Genomic DNA, 25,193 nt, shown 5'->3' on the forward strand with positions numbered 1-25,193 from the left:
TGGTGGGTTTCTTACAAAACTAACCATACTGATAATGTACAATCTCATAATTGTGCTCCTTGGTATTTATGCAAAGGAAATGAAAAGTTATGTTTACACAAAACCATGCACACGGATGTTTATAGCAGCTCATTCATAACTGCCAAAAACTTGGAAGCAACCAAGATGTCCTTCAGGCCCTAACCAGTTTGGCTCAGTGGATAGAGTTTGAACAACAGAGAAAAAGAGAAGAAGATAAATTTGAAAGATATTTAGGAAGTTTATTGATGTTTTATATATCAGATTCACACTCAATGTTGCTAGATAATAAGGGTCTTAGTTTCATTAAAATTAGTTTCATAAACTGCATATCCTTTATTTCTAATCCCTATATTGTTCAATAACTATTGAGCTTAAGTTTAAATACTGATCTGTATTTCACTTGATTATAAAATTCTTCAAAATGTCTATGCACATTCAGGTATTTTTGTGTGTGTGTGTCTGTGCTAATGCTCAGCTATGAACTTAAAAACAAAACACAAAAAGAAAAAACACAAGAGTTTTACTCAGGAAAAGAAAATGACACTGTTTCCATTAGAATGCCTTCTACAATGATGCCCCAAAATCTTATATGTGAGCCAGGTAGCTCACCAATCCAGTGGTTGTTCAGATATTGCTCCTTCTGACCTAGAACATGAAGTTAGAAAACCCAAGAGGAATCTTGGACTCACCAGAGTCCAGCTAAAGGTAAAGTCATTTTATGTAGAGCAATAATATTTTAGTTTAATATGGTTATTGTAATCTATCAAAACCTCTGGTTTCTGATGGGCCATAGATCTGATGGGCCTTTGACTCCCCCAGGACAGACAGAGTAGGTGCTATCTTTTCAGTATGGTTTCAACTGGTCACATTCTAAGTTTACATGTTTGTTTATTTGTTTGTTTGTTGCTGTTACTTTATCTTGTTTTGACTCAAAAACTCAGGTCAAGGCTCTTATTTTAGGGTTTAGTAATGATCAGTTTTCTATCACTTAATCTCACTTCAGGTTTCTCACTGTCAAGATGCCGCACCTCCATCATTTCATAATTTACAAAGAACTGGTGTGTCTCCATTCAAGAACAAAAGATTAATTGTGAATTAGTGAAGAACTGTAATTTTTTTTTCAAGCAACCTCATGAGAAATGCATTCTGATGAAGTCCTTTCTGGTACACCTTTTTCTTCAATAAAGAGTGCAATTTGACCACACGTTGACTCTTATTTAAAAGCTATTCTGAGTTGACATGGATAAATACAGTCAGTTGGAAGAACGCCAGATGGTCAAGTTGACTGCCCACTTTATTTCAAGTGAGAGGAGATTGGCCTGAGTGAAGGGGGTCCATCTGAAAGAAGGAAATACTCTGATTTTGAAAGCAGGCATAATGCCAATGTAGCAATAGCAAGATTATTGATTTCTCTGTGCTTTTATTTCACCTACAAAACAGAAGTAATAATCCATAGCCCACAGAGTAGATGCAAGGATTAAATGACAATATTTCATTTAAAGGACTTAGAACAGCACTTAGCTAATGGTAATCCCTCAATAAATTATTATTATTTATCCCCTATTAACTCTTGTCATTATATCTGTAGCATAATGCTATAGGAGCCTAAACGTACTGTTTCCTATTTTCTAAGAATTGGTGATCAGAGTCCACCTTTGAAAACAGAAGATATGCTCAACATTCTAAGTCAAAAAAATCACTTGAGAGCTTTCTGAGGAGTGCTGTTATGGGTAGAATTGGGTCCCCTAAAAATGATATATTAGAGTCCTTGGCTGTCCATGGGGAACTTTGAAACTATGACAATACCTAGAAATAAAAAGGTGATGTGCATATACAAGGATATGCACAGTACCTCATAATATGACCTTATTTGGACATGGAATCTTTATAGAGGTAAAATTAGGTCAACAGGATGGGCCTTATTCTAATGTGACTGCTGTCCTAATAAAGGGGAAATTTAGATACATAAGGGGACATATACAGTGGGAAGATGGAGTAGAGACATGTAAGAAAAACATCACATGAAGATGGAGGACTGGAGTGATACAACTACAAGCCAAGAAATGCCAAAAATTGCGGGCAACTCTCCAGAAGCTAGGAAGACAAAAGGAAGGCTCCTTTTCCTACAGGTTTTAGGGGGAGCATGACCCCACCAGTACCTTCATTTAGGACTTCCAGCCTCTAGCACAGTGAGACATTGGTGTCTTTATAGGAAGTGCATTGAATTTATAGATTGCTTTGGGTAGTATGGACATTTTAATGATGTTAATTCTTTCAATCCATGAACACGATATATGTTTCCACTTATTTGGATCTTCTTCAATTTCTTTCTTCAGTGTGTTATAATTTTCTGAGTAAAGGACTTTCACATCCTTGGTGAAATTTATTCCTAGGTTTTTATTCTTTTTTAATCAATTATGAATGGGAATGTTTTCTTCGTTTCCCTTTCTGTCAGTTCACTATTGGTGTATAAAAATAAAATAGATTTCTGTATATTTATTTTATATCCTGCTACTTTACTGAATTCATTTATCAGTTCTGGTAGTTTTTTTATTGGATTCTTTAGGGTTCTCTACATAGAGTATTATGTTATCTCAAGTAAGGGCAGTTTTACTCCTTCCTATCCAATTTGAATGCTTTTTTTTCTTCTTCTTCTTATCTGATCACTTTGGCTAGGACTTCCAATACTACAGTGAATAAGAGTGGCAGCATATGAGAAAGGAAATACAAGAAGCTCTTTCATAAGAAATCCCAATTGGTTGATGATGGGTCCTGGAAACCAAGGCCTAGTTGGATAATGGTATACTTTGCAGTACTTTTGTGCACTGATTAGCACATGTGAATCTCACAATCTTACTTGAGATTTGAATCTCAAGCCCCCAGAAATGAGTACATAAAATAAGAAGAGGACCAAGGGACGTGCCATATTGGGGAGCAAAGCTTGAGGCACAAGAGGAGAAAGAAGAGCCATTGTAGAAGAATTAGGAGGACATGTGGAGACACTGGAGCAGAATTAGGAGACTGTTTTAAATCAAGAGTGGATTGTTGGGTCAAATTCTGCAGAGGTCAAGAAAGAAAATAAATAGAACCATTGAGCTTGGCAACATGGGGTAAGGCGAGGGTGTATTGATGACATTGTCCTTGGAATGGGGAATGAAGGTGTTGGAGAAAGTAAGGTTGAGTGTAGTGTTTGCTAAGGTGAAAAAAACAACAACTGTCTTCTGACCTTAATCACATTGCTTTTCCCACCACATGTGTCTGCTTCTTCAAGGAGCCCTGGACTAGCCTTCTGGAGTTTTGGTCTTGCCTGTGCTCCTAGCTGGCTTGAGCTGGGAATATTTCTGCCTCTCTACCTTGGCGTTTGTATTTATCCATAGAACTCCAAGGTCTCTTCCAGCTTTTATGTGTCATTGTTTTAAAGAGAAGGGAGGTGTGCAGAGAAATGACTTGTGGGATGATGCAGAACAAGCACACAATTTTATTGCTTACTGGATGGAGGCACCTTTATCACCCCAAGTTGATGAAGGGGCCCTTGGGGATGAGGGCCTAGTAGACTGAACTAATAGAGTAGGTAGTAGGATAAGAAAGGGACCCTTTTCTAACTAACCCCATGGTGATTTCAGCAGCGCAGGTGGGAGGTATCCCTCTCTGGAGAAGCACCAGGTGTGTTAGAAGATGCTTTCTCTGAGGTGATGCACATGTAGGAGGTAAGACACATCTGGAGTGTCTATGTTAACTCAGAGGTCAGATAAGTCAGGAAGGATGCTCTGAGAAGAGAGTGTAAGATCAACATGGAGGATTGGAGATCTGTGGAGGAAGAAGATGTCAAATTGGATGGGGCAGTGGGAGGCAACATTAGAAGGAGAGAGGGCCAGACTTATTCTGACAATCCAGCCTTCTAAGAATGGTCCAAATAAGCCAGGCCCTTATGGGGAGCGCAGTGTACTAACATTGGGCTCAGCTTACAAAACAGATAGGTGGAGGGCTGGTCTAAACCAGCTTATTATTGCTCCATCTGTCATTTTTGCTGACTGTCTTTTCTTAAGGCTGCTAAGTTCTAGAAAATGCACTGGAGGCCTTAGAACCTCAGCCATTCCTGACTTGATGGGCAGCCAAAGGCTCTCTGGTCAGAAAAGATGTAGGTGCAGAGAAAGAAAGAGCTATGAACAGTAAGCTATTGAGAAGAAACGTATTAGGTAAAGTCAGAGACTAAAAATACTTTTTAGTAAAATCATATTCCGTATTTAGTAATAAAAAATAAGTCATTGTCAGGCTGTGTAGCAAAGGAAAATTTGATGGCACCTGGAATTGAAAGATTATTTCTATAATTTGCTGGCACATAACATTTAGGGAGCCAACTGGCCATCAAGGATAACAATATGTAAATGAAAGTGTGCAAATTTAGAAGACATAACCATTTCTCTTTAAACGAGTCACTATCCTTTATTTAATAAAGATACAATAGCCTCATAACTTTGGAAGATATTTTAAGACAATGTTTATTCTTGAGTAATATTGCATTGGTTGGTAACAGCATATAAAAAAACCTAATAATTTTAGTGGATGACTCTCCAAAGGTCTTCTCAAAATTGTGGTTTGCTATTGCACTAAAAACAACAATATAAAAACCACACTACCTCCTTTAATGTTCCAACAAATGCTGCTTCCTCGACCAGGCTTGTGCTCTGCTTCCACCATCACTGTCAGAATAAATCATTTCCCTCTCTGATCTCTCTGCACTATCCCCACATTCTGCCTATGTTAAAGAAAATTGCTTGCATGTTCTTCTTCTCTTGTGAGGCAGAAGTTGCTTGAAGTCAAGGAATTTGCATGTTCCATGTTTATCCTCTTCCTGCCATAAATAGTTTTGAACATATCAAATACTCAGTGCATTTTTATTCAGTGAGTGAGTGATTGGGAGAATGAAGCTTGGGTTGTCTAGACATTTGTTTCACTAGCTCATAAGCTCACATAGTTAAGCACATGAATATGTGCACTGGACGTCCCACGGGTGGATGTCCTAGGGAGGACCTCTTTGCTCAAATCCACTTCAAAGTCCTGTCTCCTTTTAAATGGAGGAACAGCATGATTAACCAAGCTGAAGTGAATGAAGTACAGGGTGCCGACAGTTGGAGAGACACATTCCTTAGTTTGTCAGAGAAGGAAGAAGCTGAGTTTCAGAAGCCCAGAAAGGGAGTTCTATTTTGGTTCCAGGGAACGATGCTTCTAGAACCTTTGGCTTATTTGGGGTCCTGGACCTCACTGGAATAAGACGGTGGAGAGATCACTGGTTCTGGATTGGCCACTGGGTTAGTCACATAGACGGTTTGGAAGACCACAGTGCCCTGAAAAAGACAGGCACAGGAGGTGCGTTAGTGCAAACTATGTATGCACAAAGGCCTTTAGACATTCTGAGATTCCCTGTGCACCTGCGTGGGAAGGGGAAGCCAGACGACATCATTAGTCCTCATACTCTTTCGGGCATCTTTCCACCCACTGAGGATCCTACAAACTCACATTGTTGTACGAATAGCGGACCAGTTTGCAGCCAAAGTGGGCAGACGTGCAGGCAATGCAGAACTCCAGGAGGCTAAAGATGAACAGCACGGCAGAAATAGCTATTCCAGAGACCTGGAACCAGAAGGATCATGGAGATCATGAGTGGTGTTCTGGTAGTGTGAGGTCTGGCTCAAAGCATGGCTCTGCAATGGACCCTTTTCTAGGGCTTTGAGAAGGCCTCTAACCTGGTCTCAGCCTCGTGGAGAAAATATTTCACCAGGTTTTGTGAGGGTCAAGTGTGTTTGTAAAAGAATTATTTTAACACTTATTACCTGTGTTCTTCTAAGGAAAAGAATAGTCATTGTTTAGGGAAACACCTTGATGACTTGTTTCGGATACAGGGCACAAAACCTAAGGATGGGGTCTGGAGTGAGACAGTGAATGAGTGAAACTGTTCTGTGTAGGAAGCGAAGAGAAATTTGGGAGTATGGACAGTCCTCAGAAAGAGGAAAGAAAGACGAATAGAGGAGAAAGACGGGACTGAGAAACATGAAGGGAAGGTGGAGTCTGCAAAGAAAGGCATCTTATGAGAAAATAAGACATTACAAAGCAGGGATGTCTAACTTCCAGGCATCAGTGGTTATCTCCACCACCTCTCCGAACCTTTAAAGTCAACTACTAAAACAAGCTTCCTGGCTTGTGACTGTGGCATTTTGTGGAGAGAAATAATTGGGACTGTCTTTAACTTAAGAAAAATGGTCAGTGAAAGGATCCCCAAATGGAACTAATTCAGCAGCAGTCGATTTCACGTGAGCACCAGGAGACATCTAAGCCCTTCCCTGGCTGTTCTCCAGCAATGCTCAGGAAAATGGGATCTCCCACTGTATCTGGGGAGAGAGTTTAGGTAGAATCCACCTTAATCATGAAAGGACAAGAGATGAATGACCTCAAAACCATTTGGATTCCAATTACAGGAGAGAATAAATGTGAATGTTAAAGTGTATGGCACATGGTAGGTATCAAACAAATGTTGATCAATTATGATTTTTTAAATGGCTTTGGTGATAGCTGGCTGCTCAGAGAATCCTCTCTCATGGAGAGACCCTTCCTTAGCACTTTCCTTCTCTTCCCTCTCAATTTATCAAGCACTTATTAAACATCTGTTTGCTACGAAAGGCTAAGAAAGCATCCCAAGAGGCACAGTCTAGTGAGGGAGGCATATACAGATGGAGATGGTCATAATTTAAATCAGACTTGGTAAGAGCTATAAAAGAGCCAAAAATAGTGCTTCGGGGCACAAGGAGACACAGATTCATTCTCAGTATAAGATCAACGATGTGAGGTTGGTGTCTAGGCAAAGGGAATGGCAGTATGGTGATGCCTTAGTCAAGAAATCACAGAAGCATGGGGAGAAAGAGCCTCTCCAAATGATGCTGGTCCTTTTCAAATCTGTTCTTTTAACAAAATCATTGTTTTATAACGAAAGCTTTCTAATAATAGGAGGAGGGATGGGGGGATGGGTGAAAAAGGTGAAGGTTATTAATAAGTACAAATAGGGAATTATAAAAATAGTCACAGGGAGGTAAATTAAAGTACAGTATAGAGTATATAGTCACCTCATAAGTTGTATGTGTCTAATCCTTATGCTGTACACCTGAAACTAATATAGTATTGTATATCAACTGTAACTGAAAAATAAAATAAAAAACATCCTTTCATGAGGAAGAAGGGTTTCTCAAGCAGCTTAAATAGTTATTATTTGGTGAGTATTAATTCATGCTTGTTGAGACCTTGGAGCACCCCCTCCCTTGGCTCTTCTTTTGCTAAACTATGTCAAAGTCCAGCCCTCCTTCTTCTGGACTGAAGCCAGAAGTGTGTGGGTGGCCAGAATAGAAGAGTTCCTATCAGACATTGGCAGAACTGAGATTAGAAGTCAGGTGGTGGTGGCTCCAGCCAGTGTGGTGACTGAGAAACTGGTGAAAATGACTGGATTCCGGATGGTCAAAGATGAAACCAGCAGGATTCTCTGAGGAGTTTCCTGGGAGGTGCAGGAAACAGAGACTGGGTCAATGATTTCACCAGGTTCTTGTCCTGAGCAACTGCATGGATGCAGTTGCCACCAACCTGGAAAAGGCAACCTGTGAGAAGGTTTGGGAAGTAAAATCTGGAGATGAGATTTGGGGAGGTTAATTTCAAGATGGTGAGTGGACAACTGGATGCAAGAGACTGAAGTTTGCGAGAGATGTTTTGCGGGAAGCTATGCATTTGGAGTCATTGTCATAGAGAAAGTGTTTCAAGTCACCAGACTGGATGACACTGCCAAGGCAGGGAGTAGAGAGAGAAACAGAAGATTGAGGACTGGGCATGAGAAATTGGAGGAGGGGGGGGAATAAGAACCAGCAAAAGGGACATAGAAGAGAGCAACCAGTGTGGGTGAGGAACACCAGCAGCAGGGCCTGGGAGCCACTGGAAGTCCACCAAAGAGGAGGAATGGTCGGGGACTTTGAGCAGAGGAGGCTTTTGGAGAAGTGAGGCTGAGAGTATGCCTATAGTGGGCTTATGAGATTATGAGAGGAGAGAATTGGAGACTGTGAGGTAGACAATTGTTTTCAGGACTTTTCTACAGAGAGGGCCAGAGAAATGGGGTGTTAGCTAAAGTAACTGAAAGAAGGTTGTTGTGTGTGTGTGTTTTAAGATGAAAGAAACAAAAGTATATTCAGATGCTGATAGAAAAGCTGTAGCAAATAGCACACAGAGATGTAGAAGGGAGGTGGGGATCAGGGAGAAGAAACACATGGAGTAATAACCTTGGATGGGCAGAGAGGACAGGGCTGCTGTGCAGAAGGAGACATTGGTTTTACATGAAGACTCATCTATAGCTTCAATTTCCCATCTGGTAGCCAAGTGGCTCCCTAGGACTTGAGATGTGTTGTAAATGTAAAATACACACTGGATTTCAAAGATGTGGCTCCCAAAATACAAAATATTGAATGATAGTTTTTAATATATATTACATAATGAAGTGACATCTTGGATTTATTGGGTCAAATAAATGTATTATTAAGATTAATTTCACCTGTTATTTTTTCACTTTCTAATACAGAAACCAGAAAAGGTAAAGTCACATATGAGGATTACATTACATTTCTACTTTATAGAACTGGTCTATAGCATGGGATGGCTCATTCATCTATGCATTTCTATGGCTGCTTTCACACTGGGTTGAGTACTTGTAACAGAGACCAGATGGCCTGCAAAACCTAAATGTTCACTCTCTGTCCTCTTCTGAACACCTTTGCAGACCTCTTTGTCCATGAAGATGGGCAGGAAGGTGAGCATGTGCGTAAATGCACAGGTTGGTGGGTACCAGTGCGTTATCTGTATAATTTCATCTAATTTTCAAACAATATCAAAAGGCAGGTAATGTTTTATAAACATGGCAAGTGATATTAAGGAAAGTCACATGCTTAGAGTAACAGCAATAGAGCTATAGGTAAGGGACCTGAAACTGTTCTGATTCTGAGAACACCTCTGTTTTCTTTGGTGTTTGGTGAAGAAGCTTGGCCTTTTCCAATGATTTCCTAAAGATAGCCCAGGTGAAGCTCAGAGGAGCATTGGTCAAGAGGGATACTTACCATACCACTGGAGCTGTTGTGGATAAATAGGGAGTTGATAACTGTATCTGTGATGAGGAGCATGATTCCAACCACAGAGCAGACTGCACTGACGATACTCAGGCCCATGCTACCTTTCAGCTGAAGAAGACACAGAGGGACAGTATGAGAGAGGAAAACAACTGTAGCTGAGATGAGCAGAGATTCAACAAGTGCTTCATAACGTGAACTCATGGGACCCTAGATGTGAGGCAAGTAAAGAGATATCCTGTGCAAAATAGATCTGGTGGTGAATTAACTTTGAAAACATCTGGGTTGAACAAAGTTAAATAGGTCTTTTGTGGAGGACTTTTCAGTTTTTAACAAGGATTATGGATCCCCTAGAGAGGAGCCTACTAAATAGAACTCGCTCCCAAGTTTATCTAACCATCTTCATGAAGTATCTCGTAGGATAAGTATCCCATGAATAATGTTTAGGAAACACTTGACTCATTTATCTCATAGGAAATGGCCCAAAGATTCAGCCCAAGTGCTCTGGGATATGACAGGTTCTGATGCTCCTTGATTCTGGTCTTTGTGCAGAGAGCCATGCCCTGTGGCGATTTTAAAATAGATCTTATCTGGTGTGGGACTGGTTCAGTTTGGGGCCCCTTGCCCCAGATAACCTGCTCATGAGAGAAACAAAGGTACTTTCTTGGTCCAGTGCTTGAGGACCACAAAGCCTTGCCCATGTTAATTCACAGAACTTGTTTGGAAGGATTCCTTTGCCTGAGCCTCCCCTGGCTTCCCTGTAGAAATGTCTGGCACTGGGCTCTGTGTGCTGCAGGCAGTCAGTGCCTGCTCTGCTGGAGGGGAGTCCTGCACCCCAGGTAGCTTTTTGCCCCCTCTTGTAAGATCCTCTTAGCAAAGTTATTCTCTGTCACTCCACACCCTGAAGCTGCCCTTCCTTCCACCGAATCTTCTGGACTCTTTCCCATTTGTGACTCTGTCCAGGTTCATGTGGTCTTGTTAAGTGAATATAAGTGAGCATGTATGTCAGTGCCCTGTGTCTGGTTATAAGTAGGTGCAAGGATGAGGGAGGCAGTGTGTGTGAGCTTCTTTCCCCCATAGTGTGTCTCTCCTAAGAGTCCTCGATTCAGAGAGCCTGTCTCAGGATGTGACTTACCAGGCAAGAAGATCTTGGTAGCTGTTCTGATGCCACTGAGAGGGATCCTGAAATGATGAACTGGCACAGAAGAGAGGGAGTTTAGAAAGAGGTCAGAGGTCAGGGCCCCACCTTCAGGCATCCATGCTTCTGGTCACATACATATTCTCTCACACATGCTAGGATCCTCTGCTGGGATCTCTTACTCAACTTGGGGAAAATAAATAAATTAATTAATAAAGGAGGGAAGGAAGGAAGGGTAAAAGGAAGGAAAGAAGGGAGGAAGGGCTATTTTGCACCACTAGGCAGGGCAGTGAATTGGGATAAATATATATTTTAGAATCCAGTATACCTGGTTTTAAACTTTAACTTGAAACTCATGTGATCTTGGATAAGTTATTAATTTCTCTAAGTGTATATTTCCTCTTCAAAAAATGGGAAAAATTATGCATCTTCCTAAGTGTTATTATCATGAGATAATTTGTCGCTTGCATCTAACATTTAGATCCTGTAATAGTAGATCCTGTACATCAAGCATGTCAAACTCACAGCCCATGGGCCGCATGAGGCCCACAATGAATATTTTTGTGGCCCAGCCAATAAAATGGTATGTAAGAAACATTTTAATAAAATTTTTGTAACTTAATTTTTACAATATCCTGTTATACATAATTATTAATAACAAACTACAACATTTGCTAATGACTGATTACATAATTGTATTGCATTCATTTCCTTTACGCACCTTATGCACGGGCATAACGTTTCTCTTCACTAATACTAGCAGCAAATATGTTAGCAGCCGATTGCCACATCATTAGTCTTGGACTAACTAGTTTGGTGTGCACAACAAGAAATATTTCGCTTTTGGAGAACAAGAAAAATAGGTTTATTTGCATTACATTTATTAATTGTGTAGTTATTCAGTTTCTGGTAAGTTAATGTTCAAGAAAAAATACTAATTTTTATTAAAAAGTTCTATTTTTTATGTTAATTATTACTCATTAATTTCAGCCCTTTGTATTCAGCATGTCTCTATCAAAATAAAACTACATTTTTATGAAAATTGAAGCTTTTCTTTTTGCGGCCCACATAAACTTAAACCTTGTTTATCTTTCTCTGACTGGCTTATTTCACTTAGCATAATGCTCTCCAGTTCCATCCAAGCTGTTGCAAATGGTAAGAACTCCTTTTTTACCGCAGCGTAGTATTCCATTGTGTAGACATGCCACAGTTTTTTAATCCACTCATCTGCTGATGGGCACTTAGGATGTTTCAAAATCTTAGCTATGGTGAATTGTGCTGCTATGAACATAGGAGTGCATATATCCTTTCTAATTGGTGTTTCTGGTTTCTTGGGATATATTCCTAGAAGTGGGATCACTGGGTCAAATGGGAGTTCCATTTTTAGTTTTTTTGGGAAACTCCATACTGTTCTCCACAGTGGCTGCACCAGTCTGCATTCCCACCAGCAATGCACAAAGGTTCCTTTTTCTCCGCATCCTCACCAGCACTTGTCATTTGTTGATTTGTTGATGATAGTCATTCTGACAGAACTTGTTTGGAAGGATTCCTTTGCCTGAGCCTCCCCTGGCTTCCCTGTAGAAATGTCTGGCACTGGGCTCTGTGTGCTGCAGGCAGTCAGTGCCTGCTCTGCTGGAGGGGAGCCCTGCACCCTAGGTAGCTTTTTGCCTCCTTCTGTAAGATCCTCTTAGCAAAGTTATTCTCTGTCACTCCACACCCTGAAGCTGCCCTTCCTTCCACCGAATCTTCTGGACTCTTTCCCATTTGTGACTCTGTCCAGGTTCATGTGGTCTTGTTAAGTGAGTATGAGTGAGCATGCATGTCAGTGCCCTGTGTTGATGGTAGTCATTTGGCCCATGTTGGCCTTTGAGTTTGACATGTTGCTGTACATAGTAGATACTCAATACAATTACTTATTTTCTTGCCTTTTATTTCCCCATATGCATATCTTGTTGGTCTCCCAAAAGAAATTGGCATTCCTCTTAGAAGGTACAGGTAGCTTGAATAAGTTTTCATTGTGAATACCAATATTCAGGCATGGGGGCTCTGGAGGGAAGAAGGAAGGGGTTCCTGCATTTTCACTGCTTTGAGATATAAGCCCAAGCTCAGACCTTGCCCATCTACAGTTTGGTGAGTACCTTTTAGTTACTCAGAAGAATGTTGCATCTCTACAGTGCGGAACAACTATGAGGGCGATAGGTAGATTGGGTGCATTTATTTCAACATTGGTGTTCTGCAAGCATAGTGGCTGATGGGATTCCCTGCTGTTAGTGAGGGTCAGAGAGGGCATTAGGTATTGTTTAATAAGTGTTTTTCTCAGTCCTATGTGAACTGCTTTTAAGTTTGCCTTATTTAACTACACTATGGTCCATCAAGCCCCATTATTATTACCAGTTTAAGGAGGGGTGGACCAAGATTTGGAAGTTTTAAATGGCACATCCAAGAGCATGCAGCAGAGAGAAGATCTGGGAAACAAATCCAGGTAGTTGACTACAGACCCTGTGTTCTTAAACCTCATCCTACACTCCCTGCCACTCAGGGTAGATGTGTGTGCCTTGGAATGGACATGGTATTCACAATGAAAACTTACTCTAGCCACCTGTGCCTTCTAAGAGGAATGCCATTTTTCTTTTAAGTGGGAAAATTAGTCCCAATCTTCTGTCCTTCTATTTCTACAGATTTGATGAGTAAGGAAGGAAACAGAAGGCTGGACTTCTGGTGTCCCTGCTGGTCCCTTTGAATACCCTAAGGAGAGGGCCTCTGGTTTGGAGGAGGACTTTAATGATCTTTAGGAAATAGATCAGTGGTTCTCAACCTTTTTAATGCCGCGACCCTTTAATACAGTACCTCATGTTGTGGTGACCCCCAACCATAACATTATTTTCATTGCTACTTCATAACTGTAATTTTGCTATTGTTAATGAATCGTAATGTAAATATCTGTGTTTTCTGATGGTCTTAGGCTCTACAGCAGTGGTTCTACAGCAGCGGTTCTCAACCTGTGGGTTGCGACCCACAGGTTGAGAACCGCTAGCAGAGTCGCCTAAGAACATCGGACAACACAGATATTTACATTATGATTCATAACAGTAGCAAAATTACAGTTATGAAGTAGCAACAAAAATTATTTTATGGTTGGGGTCACCACAACATGAGGAACTGTATTAAAGAGTCGTGGCATTAGAAAGGTTGAGAACCACTGAAATAGATAGTTTTGGAGTCAAAGGCAACAAAGAGCCAAAGTGCCCTGTAGGAAAAAGGGAGGGTGATGTCATGAGGGCTGATGGGACCTGAGCAGCCTGGTGGAAGGGGAGATGGCCAGCAAGGCCTTTGAGATGTCTTAAGAGAATCTAACACTCAATAGGAACTGTTTTGTGGCTATGTTTTCTCCATTTCCCCAAACTCCACAGAAGTCTGTTATACACACAGGTGTCTGTGGTTGGCTGAGTTCCAAGTCTGGGTCTGTGCAGAACAGAGAGAGGACTTAGGCCTCAGAGGATGAGACACAAATGGGAACAAGAGAGAGCAGGTGCTCAGACAAAAATGCTCCTCAGAATCTCAGCCCAGCCATTTTGCAGATGCTGTGTGTATGAGGGTGGTGGACAACTCTAGGCTATTTATTTAAATCGCATGGTATATGGTGACTTGGCTGATGTCCAGGTTACTCTGGAGTTTTTCTATTTGTGAGAAAAGTTGCTTTGGGTTATAGATATGTGAGTTGAGAGAAAAACTGTTATAGCAGGGAGAAAAGGAGATGGTTGGTGAGAAAGGGATTGGATTGTGTGTGCGTGTGTGTGTGTGTGTGTGTGTGTGTGTGTGTGTGTGTAGGAGGGAAGACACTAAGGAAAATGGAAAAGTATCATGAAGGCAATTCATTTGAGAAGAGAACGGACCTGTTGTTCTTAACCTTTTAAGGGGTTCTAGGTCACCCTGAGAATGTGATAAAAATGGTGGGCTTTTCCAGAAAAAAAAAACACCACAAAAACATCTAATATACCAAATATTTTGCAAAAAGGTGGAGTCTGAACCCATCAGTGAACTCCAGATTGAGTCCCTACTGCTTCCTGACTGTTCTGTGACTGGACAGCCACTCTTAACCCCTGGTGGAAATGTTTTTCTCCTGGAGCTCCAGCTGTGGGCCTGATTTGAATAACATGTATGCACTGGGCTAAAGAACTACAGAAATGTTTCCTTACCTCTGAGGTAGGCTAATTAGAAAGGTGCCCACTCTGGGGCAATGGCACCTTGCAGGCTGTCACTTGTTATTACCTGAATTTTATCTCCTCATAATCCATCTTTTGAAGTCCAAATCCCCAGGACCTCCAAATGTGACTGCATAGTTTTTTCCAGACTCACTATAGTTGGACTCCTGATTTTTTTGACTTTACAATGGTGTGAAAGCCATATGCATTCAGTAGAAACTGTACTTTGGTTTTTGAATTTTTATCTTTCCCAGGTGAGTGACATGTGTTAAGATACTCTCTGGTGATGCTGGACAGAAGCAGCCAGCCTGAGCTCCCTGTCAGCCATGCGATCATGAGGGTAAACCACCCATTCTCTGTAATGTAGTATTTAATGCACTTTTCTTAAAATATATTTTTACTGATTATAGAAAGGAAGGGAGAGGGAGAGAGAGATAGAAACATCAGTGATGAGAGAGAATCACTGATTGGCTGCCTCCTGCGTGCCCCACCTTGGGGATCAAGCCCTCAACCCAGGCACATGTCCTTGACCAGAATTGAATCTGAGACCTTTCAGTCAGCAGGCCAACACTCCATCCACTGAGCCAAACCAGCTAGGGAAGACTCAGAATACTTGCAATTTATGATGGTTTATTGAAATATAATTCCATCATAAGCTGAAGAGCATCTATATTTGAAGATAGGGCCTTTAAAGAAGTAATTAAAGTTAAATGAGGTCATATGGGCGGGCCCTAATCCAATATGACTGGTGTTCTTATAAGAAGAGATATGAGGATACAGACACACACAAAGGGTAAACCAGGTGAAGACACAAGGAGGAAGACAGCCATCTACCCACCAACGAGAAAGGCCTCAAGAGAAAAAACCATGCCCACACCTTGATCTTGAACTTCCAGCATCCAGAGCTATGAATTAATAAATGTCTGTTGTTTAGCCACCCCATCTGTGGCTTCCCAAGAGGGCTAATATTTTTGTGAATAAGGCCTGAGCTGGTTTCACAGCCCCCATGCTCTATTGAGGTGGGCTAATTAGAAAGATGCCCATGAACTCTATTGGCTGGAAATTTTCTGCAGCAAAATACACCACTTGCCAAGGTGGAACTGAATATGTTGGCACTTTCTGAAACTCACTTGCAGGGCGACTGACATTACTTACCAAGATGCCTCCCCAGAAGGGATAGCCTCCATAGAATGAGACAGATACGAAGGTCCCAGGCAGGAACGTCCCCAGGATGATGCCCAGGCCAATGTGTATCAGGCCAATCAGGATCTGGATGGCCTGTCAGGGAAGCCAGAGCTGAGACCTTTGTTTCTCAGGCCAGATCTTAACCCTGCTCCCTTGTGCTTCCTTTTAATTTTAATAAATATTTTGTTTTCTTGGTCAATAAAGTCATATTTAAAATGTACAACTGAAACAATACTTCGCATAATTTCACCCTACTTAAAGAAAACAACCACTTATATTTTGGTGTATAGCCTTCGATTATTTTTTTAAATATATACACTGATAATACAAAATGACTCTGCATATTTAACTTAATATTTCATTATCAATATCTCCCCATGGTATTAAGTATTCTCTGAATATATATTTTTTTAAGGATTGCCCAGATATATTGGGCAGGTATAATATGTTTCTGTATTATAAACAACACTGCAATGAACATCATTTTGGAGATAACTTTTTGTGCTCATCTTTTATTTCTTTGGAATATTGTTTTGGATTTGATTGGGTATTCTCTCCCTCATCAAATTAATCCTATCTAATAAAAGAGTAATATGCAAATCAGCACTCTGCTACACTCACAAGCCACACCCACCAGCCAATCAGAGTGAGTATGCAAATTAAACTGAAACCATGGCGGCAGCCCCGCCCCCCCAGCCTCTTCGGGCCTGTGGGAGTCGGAGAAGTCAGGCGTCAGTGCCTGAGGCTGGTTGCAGCCACAGAGACCAAGAAGCCGCCTGCCCCATGATCCCAGGCTGCAGCCAGCCTCAGAAGCCTCACGTCCGCCTGCCCCACGTCCTGGGGAGATGGAGAAATCAGGCCCCAGTGCCTGAAGCTGGGTGCGGCCCGGGAGACCAAGAAGCCGCCTGCCCCAGGCCACAGCCAGCTGGAGAAACGGCCCGCCCCATGTCCTGGGGGAGACTGAGAAACCGGGCCCCAGCGCCTGAGGCTGGCTGCAGCCACGGAGACCAAGAAGCTGCCTGCTCCGTGATCCCAGGCCTCAGCCAGCTGGAGAAGCCATTCACCCCACGTCCTGGGGGAGACAAGAAACCGGGTGCCAGTGCCTGAGGCTGGCTGCAGCCCAGGAGATGAAGAAGCCGCCTGCCCTGTGATCCCAGGCCGCAGCCAGCAGCAGAAACCTCAGGTCTGCTTGCCCCATGTCCTGGGGGAGACTGATAAACCGGGCCCCAGCGCCTGAGGCTGGCTGCGACCTGGGAGATGAAGAAGTCGCCTGCCCCGTGATCCCAAGCTGCAGCCAGCTGGAGAAGCCACCCACCCCACGTCCTGGGTGAGACAAGAAACCGGGTGCCAGTGCCTGAGGGTGGATGCGACCTGGGAGACGAAGAAGCCGCCTGCCCAGTGATCCCAGGCTACAGCCAGCTGGAGAAGCCGCCCACCCCATGCCCACCCGCCCCATGTCCTGGGGGAGATGGAGAAACCGGGCCCCAGTACCTGAGGCTGGCTGCAGCCCGGGAGATGAAGAAGCCACCTGCTCTATGATCCCAGGCCTCAGCCAGACAGAGAAGTTGCTCCCACTGCATCCGAGGGAAGATGGAGAAGCCACCCGCCTGCAGTACAGGCGCCAGCACCTGCAGCTGGCTACAGCCTGGTAGATGGAGAAGCCGCCCACCCCGCAGTCCCGGGCACCAGCACCTGTGGCTGGCTGTGGCCTGGGAGAGAGAAGCCGCCCACCCTGCGGTCCTGGGCGCCAGCACTTGCAGCTGCAGCACAGGCGAAGCCACCTGCCCACCATCCCCTGCAGCCAGCCTGGGCACCTCTGGCTGACCAGAGGGAGGGAAGCCCGGATCCTGGGTGCCTGTGGTCGGCTGGAGGAGGGAATCCTGGGTACCAGGTGTGGGCCGAGGCAGAGGTGGTTAGGGGCAATCAAGCCAGCAGGGGAGCAGTTTAGGGACAATCAGGCTGGTAGGCAGAAGCAGTTAGGGGCAATCAGGCAGGCAGGCAAGTGGTTAGGAGCCAGCAGATCTGAATTGTGAGAGGGATGTCCAACTGCTGGTTATCCCACGAGGGGTCCCAGATTGGAGAGGGTGCAGGCCAGGCTGAGGGACACCCTCCCCGCTGATCCCCCCCGTGCACGAATTTCGTGCACCGGGCCTCTAGTCTATATATATAAAAGGCTAAGCGACTGTCTCACCATCCAACTGGTAGCTATGACCCGCAGTGACCCTCAGGGGGCAGACCCTTAACACTTGGTGACTTGGCAGCTGTGGTTCTCCGGTGACACACACTGGAACCATAGATGAGGGAGCCCGATTCCGGGGTGCATCACCTGAGAACTGCCCTCTGGCAATACAGAACCCTTTGGGGGATATTGGAGAGCCAGTTTTGGCCCAATCCCCACAGGCCAGGCTGAGGGACCCCATCTGCCAGAGGGACCCTGCTCACTCCCTTCAAGCCACTGCACGGCCCCAGGTGCCGGCCAGGAAGGAATCACTGGAGGTTAGCTCCAGGGCATGTCTGGCCAGTCCCGCCCAGTCCCGCCCTGCCAGCCACCTTCTAATTAATTTCCTTTCAATGTGCATGAATCCATGCACCAGGGCACTGGTATCCTCTCTAATAAAATGGTAATATGCAAATTAACCATCACTCCGTTACATAAGCCACGCCCACCAGCCAAGCCACGCCCACCAGCCAATCAGGGCGAGTATGCAAATTAACCCCCATCCAAGATGGCTACAGCCACAGAGAGCAAGGTTTCCCAGGTAACAGAGGAAGCCAAGCTTTCCCATAGCCGTTGCAGGCCTAAGCCTCCACTCAAGCTACAAAGTTTCAATTATAGAAGGTAAACAAATTCAAACAAATGGCGGCAGAATGGAGCTTGAGAGAGCAGGCCAGGGTTGCCGCCGGCAACAGGAGAAGCAAAGCTTTCCGCACACCCTGGCCGGGCTCACTCGCTTAAGGCTACAAAGTTTCAATTGTAGAAGGTGAATTAACTGCCACAGAAATGGCTGCCGCCCCAGAGGGAGCAGCAGGCTTGGCTCCGCTCCAGGCTACAAAGTTTCAATTGTAGAAGGAAAATAAATTCCAGATACCAGGGCCTCTGCTTGGGTTGCCAGGGGGCGTGGCCGGCCTGCAAATCACCACAGACCCCTTGCTCAGGCCGCCCCATGCCCCAAGGGAACCCCACCCTGATCCGGGACACCCTTCAGGGCAAACCAGCTGGCCCCCACCCATGCACCAGGCCTCTATCCTATCTAATAAAAGAGTAATATACAGATTGATCATCACTGCAACACACAATATAGCTGCCCCCATGTGGTCAAAGATCCTGCCCCCATGTGGACACAAGATGGCCACTACAAGATGGCCAGCAGAGGAGGGCAGTTGGGAGGCACCCGGCCTGCAAGGGAGGGCAGTTGTGAGGGACCAGGCCTGCAAGGGAGGGCAGTTGAGAGGGACCAGGCTTGCAAGGGAGGGCAGTTGGAGGTGACCAACCCTGCAGGAGAGGGCAGTTAGGGGTGACCAGGCTGGCAGAGGAGGGAAGTTGGGGGCAAACAGGCTGGCAGGGGAGCAGTTAAGCATCAACCAGGCTGGCAGCGGAGTGGTTAGGGGGTGATCAGGCTGGCAGGCAGAAGCGGTTAGGGGCAATCAGAAAGGCAGGCAGGCAAGCAGTTGGGAGCCAGCAGTCCTGGATTGTGAGAGGGATGTCCGACTGCCCGTTTAGGCCCGATCCCACCAGGATCGGGCCTAAACGGGCAGTCGGACATCCCTCCAGGAGTCCCAGATTGGAGAGGGTACAGGCTGGGCTGAGGGACAACCCCCCGCCGTGCACGAATTTCGTGCACCAGGCTTCTAGTATATATATATATCTGTTAATCTTTATATGAGGGTATTTTTTGCATTGATTTTTAAAGAGAGCAGAAGGGAGGGACTGTGGGAGAGAGGGTGGCAGAAAGAGAGAGGGAGAGAGAGAGAGAGAGAGAGAGAGAGAGAGACAGAGAGACAGAGAGACAGAGAGAGAAACACTGAAATACTGATGTGCAAGAAACACATCAATTGGCTGCCTCCCACACATGACGGGACTGGGACTGGGTACTGAACCTGCAACCTAGGTATGTGCCCTTGACTAATAAACCTGTGACCCTTTGGTGCACAGGCTGACATTCTAACAACTGAGCAACTCTAACCAGGGCTCAAATTAATATTTTGAAGTTCAAACCTCCAGTGCCTCAGAATGGGATCTCATTTCGAAATAGGGTTGCTGTAAATGTAGTTAGGTAATATGAGGTATACTGGAATAGGGTGGCCCCTATATGACTGCTATCTTTTTAAAGGAATGCCATGTGAAGAGAAACATGTGCAACCAGAGAATGCCAAGATAGGAGTTATGCTGCCACAAGCCAATGACCTACCGGAAGCTAGGAGACTGGCCTGGAACAGATCCACCCCTAGAGCCTTCAGAGGGAGCATGGCCCCATGGATACCTTGATTACAAACTTCTGAACTGAGACAGTAAATTCCTTGTGTCCTAAGCCACCCCACTAGTAGTACTTTATGACAGCTTTATGAAACATATATATTCTTACCCAAATGATACACACACACACGTGTGTGTGTATGTGTGTGTATTTTTATATGTAGACATAGCACAAACATGACAGAGAATACAAATATATTATTTCATCCGTGTGGGGGGTACTGGAAGAGACTGGACAAAAATCATATACCTATGGATAAGGACAGCAGGGGGGAGGTAAGGGCAGAGGGAGGGTGAGAACCGGGTGGAGGGGAAATATAGGGGGGGAAAAGGAGAAACAATTGTAATAATCTGAACAATAAAGATTTATTAAATTAAATATATATATATATATATATATATATATATATATATATAATTTCATTAAATTTGCACAAATGGTAGCAAATTATGAAATGTCTGCCCCCAATCATTTTTCTCAATAATGATATAACATATAATTAATTACACAAGAAGCCAAGGAGTTTTATTTTTATCTAAAAAATATTTTTTGTATTTAAATATATGTTATCATTGATTTTAGAGAGTGAGGAAGGAAGAGGGAGAGGGAGAGAGAGAGAAACATTGATGAGAAAAAAACATTGAATGTCTGCCTCCTGAACAATCCCTACTGGGGATGACGTCTGCCACTGGGCAAGTGCCCTGATTGGGAATAGAGCTGGCAACCTCTGAATACATGGTTTGATGGTCCAACAACTGAGCCACACCAGACAGGGCAAAGAGCTTCCTTTGTATAGCTCCATCACATTTCATTCTTTAGACATATAATATATAGATTTAACTGGTATTATATTGATGAATACTTTGGTTGTTTCCATTATTTTCCTATTGCAACAGGGTATAGGGTATAAAAACCTCACATCTAAATTGATTAATCAAAGATTAAAAGTAAGAATATACTAATAAAACTTACAGTCTAAAATATTAATAATTTCATATTTAAGCATGTTACAGGCAGAAGCAGTTCCAGTTCCCCTTTTCACTGGCCTCTACCATAAATGTGTAGTAGATGGCGATGGCTCACCAGGCCTGTAACTTCCTGATGCCAGAAATAAAACCCACAGAGAGAGCAAAAAAAAACCACCAGGCGCTGACAGACATGAAAAAGATCATCGAATGCACGTGAAAGCTGAAATGTGAAACTAATGTCATCAAAATGCCTTAATACCCTTCTTTGCACAATCCCTCTAGAAAAGCCTTTTGTCTATCCTGAGACATTAAGATGGTTGTTAAGGCATGAGCCTGCCGTCTTCTCAGGTAGTCACCACCTAAATAAATCACTTTCCTTCCATCAGCAACAGTGTCCTGTATTTGGCTTCACAGCAGCAAGCAAAAGAAACTGAGGGTCGTTTGGACCAGTTTCACTATCACAAACCATGCTTTAATAAATAACCTCATACATGTCATATTTCTTATGTGAACAGGCATGTCTGCAGGACAAGTCTCAGAAATGGAATTATGTATTTTAAAATTTGGCAGATACAGAAAGCCCTCCATACAGGATGTATCCACTGACATTACTATGAATAGTATATGGGGGAGAAGCTATGATTTAAACCCAGGCAGCCTGAATCAGAATTCATGCCTGTCTTGCCCTAGCTGGTATGGCTCAGTGGATAGAGCATTGGCCTGAAGACCAAAGGATCTCGGGTTCAATTCTGGTCAAGGGTATATATCTCGGTTGCAGGCTCCTCCCCAGCCTAGGCCCAGGCCCAGGCCCTGATCCGGGTGCATTTGGGAGGCAACCAATCAATGTTTCTCTCACATCGATGTTTCTCTCGGTCTTTCTCTCTCTCTAAAAGATCAATGGAGAAATATCCTCAGGTGAGGATTAACAGCAACAACAACAAAAAGAATCCAAGCGCGTCTTCATTCACCCAAGCAATGAAATGGGCTTTCCCTTGTCCCACCCAGCACATTGGGTTTAGAATCTACCTTCTGGTTCACTGGACCCACCTTCTTCCAGAGGCCACATGGGTCAACATGGATTCTGGCAACACAACCAACATTCCAATTTACTGCTTCTTTGTTGCTTTTCTTTCTCTTTTCTAAAATGCCCAAGAGAGATAATACAAGGTCCCACCCAGAGGCCCTGGTGATGCTGTAGAGCTGAGCTTCTGAATAGACCTGAGTTTGGCAAGGCTGGGTCGGCTCCAGCCCCACCTGCTGGATTTGGAGATTCTGTGTTTCCGAACCTCCTCCCACCCCTGACTCCAGCCACGTGGCCAGTGCACACAGTGTGAAATCTCACTTACCCCTAAAACTTTGGCTTCTTTAAAGGATCTCTGGGCAGGTTGCATAGACACAGGTGGCTCCAAATCAGGTGGGTTCCCAGAAATTTGGTGGACTTGGGGCTGGGTGAGTGGATACAGGGGCACCTGAGACATGCTTCCCGGGATCACAGGATACCCGTTGTGGGGTGCCATCACAAACACAGAATTGGCCGTGGGGCCTGCTGAAGTCATCAGGTTCATGCTGTTAAGGTACAAATGCAGTAGAGAAGTCCCTCACGTGTGCACATTGAAAAAGGACTTCTGTTTTCATTAACTCATTTGAGCATCTAAACCGCCTATTGGTAGCAGTTAAAAGACACGTATGCAGTCAGTGCTTTACAAACACATCTCCTTGATTCCTCTCACCTGGACAGTTTTCTAGGTGAGAAAACCGAGGCCCAAAGTGGCTAAGAACTTCAGAAGGCAGGGCTGTGACATTTTCACTTTAGTATCTCTCATTGTGCTTAGCAGGTGCTTTGCACATAGTGGTACTTCAACATTGGAGAGCTAGAGAGTCTCCTGGAGAACAGTGCGTCTAATTAGCTCACTTTCTGAAAAAGAAAACTGAGGCTGGGAGCAGGGAAATGAATTCCCAGTCATATAAACATTCATTAATAAAGATCTTTATCCTTCAAGGAAGCCCATTGCCAGGACTGATTATATTCACTGGGGGTTTCATGCTGCTCAATGTTCTAGGTCAGTGGTCGGCAAACTCATTAGTCAACAGAGCCAAATATCAACAGTACAAGGATTGAAATTTCTTTTGAGAGCCAAATTTTTTAAACTTAAACTTCTTCTAACGCCACTTCTTCAAAATAGACTCGCCCAGGCCGTGGTATTTTGTGGAAGAACCACACTCAAGGGGCCAAAGAGCTGCATGTGGCTCGCGAGCCGCAGTTTGCCAACCACGGTTCTAGGTCACTTGTGAATTCTGGTTTCATTTTTAAAATCTTTCTTTTTTTTTTCTTTCTTTCTTTTTTTTTTTAAGAGACACAAAGTAAGTTAAATTTATTTTGCTTATTCCACTGTGTATTCATTTAATTCAGAATGCTTATGTTTTATGCAGAAAATTTAGAGAAAAAGTTAAAGTGAATTGTAATAACATATCAGGAAGCAATGTTTAAATAAACCTTAGGTAAAGGTGATGACTCACAGAATTCCATAAAGGTAGCATAACAAATACATTTGATGACAGAAACACTCAAGAATTCCGTACCTCTGCTGATTGGCCATGCTCTATTTCTAGAACATTCTAAAATGACTTACTAAGAAGACCTGAGTCTCCCACCTGAGAGAGCACATTCATTTTATCAGGTGGGATTTATAATTTATTTTCCTATTCTTCAGACACTACTTGCATTTTCTCCTCAATGCCATAAACGGATATACATATATTTACTTAAATACCACCATGCATGTCCCTTCTATAAGGTTCTACGTTCCTAAACAACAGTGATAATATTTACTAGTTATAATTGTAACAGCTACCCCTGAGTATCTGGTAAGTAACTTGGTATCATGTCATTTTCACTGTAGTTTGTTTCTAAGCTGCTCTCACAGATCTTTATACACATGATCTCTAATTTTTATAACTCTGTGGGGGGAAGGGAATAATATATTACTACTCTTGTTTTATAGAGATGGTAACTAAAGAGAAAAAAAGTTTCATTATTCCCAATTTAGGGCCCAATGACACAGATTTTGAACAATCTCTCTGGCTGCAAAGTCTTCATGATTTTTCTTAAAGGATAGCACTTTGTATTGCGAAATAAATTTTGCAGCTTCAAACAGAATTCATTTATTCGCTCCTGTCTGTGTAGGTCAGAAGTCTGGCATGGCTGGGGTCCCTGATCAGGGTATGATAAGCCTGAAAGCAAAGTGCCTAACGTGACTGAATTCTTTTCCTTCCTCTTTTTTTGGAGGACACCCTCAAAAGCTAGTCCAATAAACCCTGCCATGGGCTCATCCTCACACCCACAGTTATCATTTGGCAGGAAAACCTTATCAGCATGCCTGAGCTACCCAGAGAAACCCTTAGGTTAAGTATACTCACTTTGTTCTGCCAGTGGCTAAGTCTCCTTTGCTTCTCTTCCCCAGGGCTTGCTGTATGCAACTTGTTTTTCCAGAAAGAACAAACGCACCAGGTTCAGTTACAAAATATATTTAGAAAGATTCAAAACAAAGTCCTTCTCCTAGGGGCAGGGCAGGTTACCAGCTGCCTGGAGCTCAGCTTATATATACTTCCTATAACTGACAAGGAACCAATCAAATGCTGTTCAATTGGATAAGTGTATAATGGTATCTGTGTGGAGAAGAAATGGTTGTGCTTCAACTGGGCACTCAGGGTTACTGCATACAGCTTCATGTAGGACGAATAACAAATCCCTCAGGGGAGAAACAGGAACCCTTCATCATGTAGTTTTGATAGTGGGGAAGGCATGTAATAAGAATAGAGCCACAGTTGTCTAATAATTATTCACCTTATTTACTAAATAAGAAGTTTTCTTACAGACGCTGGGAAACTGGAATATGAAACAAGGCTGTAAAAAGATAAGATATCTTGATGGGCCCATTACTCAGAAAAGAAATAAATTTTGAAAACAGACCAAAGAACACGCTTTGATTTGGTTGCTGTGCCCGAACCCTGACCTGCTCAGGGAGTTTTTTTCTGAATGCTGACCATTCTCTGGTCCCAGG

General features: G+C 43.4%; 1 protein-coding gene across 1 annotated transcript; it reads right to left on the reverse strand.

Moving 5' to 3' along the window:
• Positions 1-4,453: 4,453 nt before the first annotated feature.
• Positions 4,454-24,697, reverse strand: LOC307109846 (membrane-spanning 4-domains subfamily A member 8-like). The gene is made up of 7 exons (XM_079788809.1): positions 24,550-24,697; positions 22,479-22,698; positions 15,660-15,782; positions 10,300-10,359; positions 9,156-9,275; positions 5,539-5,652; positions 4,454-5,366 (listed from the first exon to the last, which is right to left on the reverse strand). The coding sequence occupies exons 2-7, from the start codon at positions 22,695-22,697 to the stop codon at positions 5,262-5,264; spliced, it is 741 nt and encodes a 246-aa protein (XP_079644935.1). The 5' UTR covers position 22,698; positions 24,550-24,697; the 3' UTR covers positions 4,454-5,261.
• Between the last annotated feature and the right edge of the window lie 496 nt (positions 24,698-25,193).

This window comes from Cnephaeus nilssonii, assembly GCF_951640355.1.
Source record: "Cnephaeus nilssonii genome assembly, chromosome: 13".
In the NCBI taxonomy this organism is placed as follows: Eukaryota; Metazoa; Chordata; class Mammalia; order Chiroptera; family Vespertilionidae; genus Cnephaeus; species Cnephaeus nilssonii.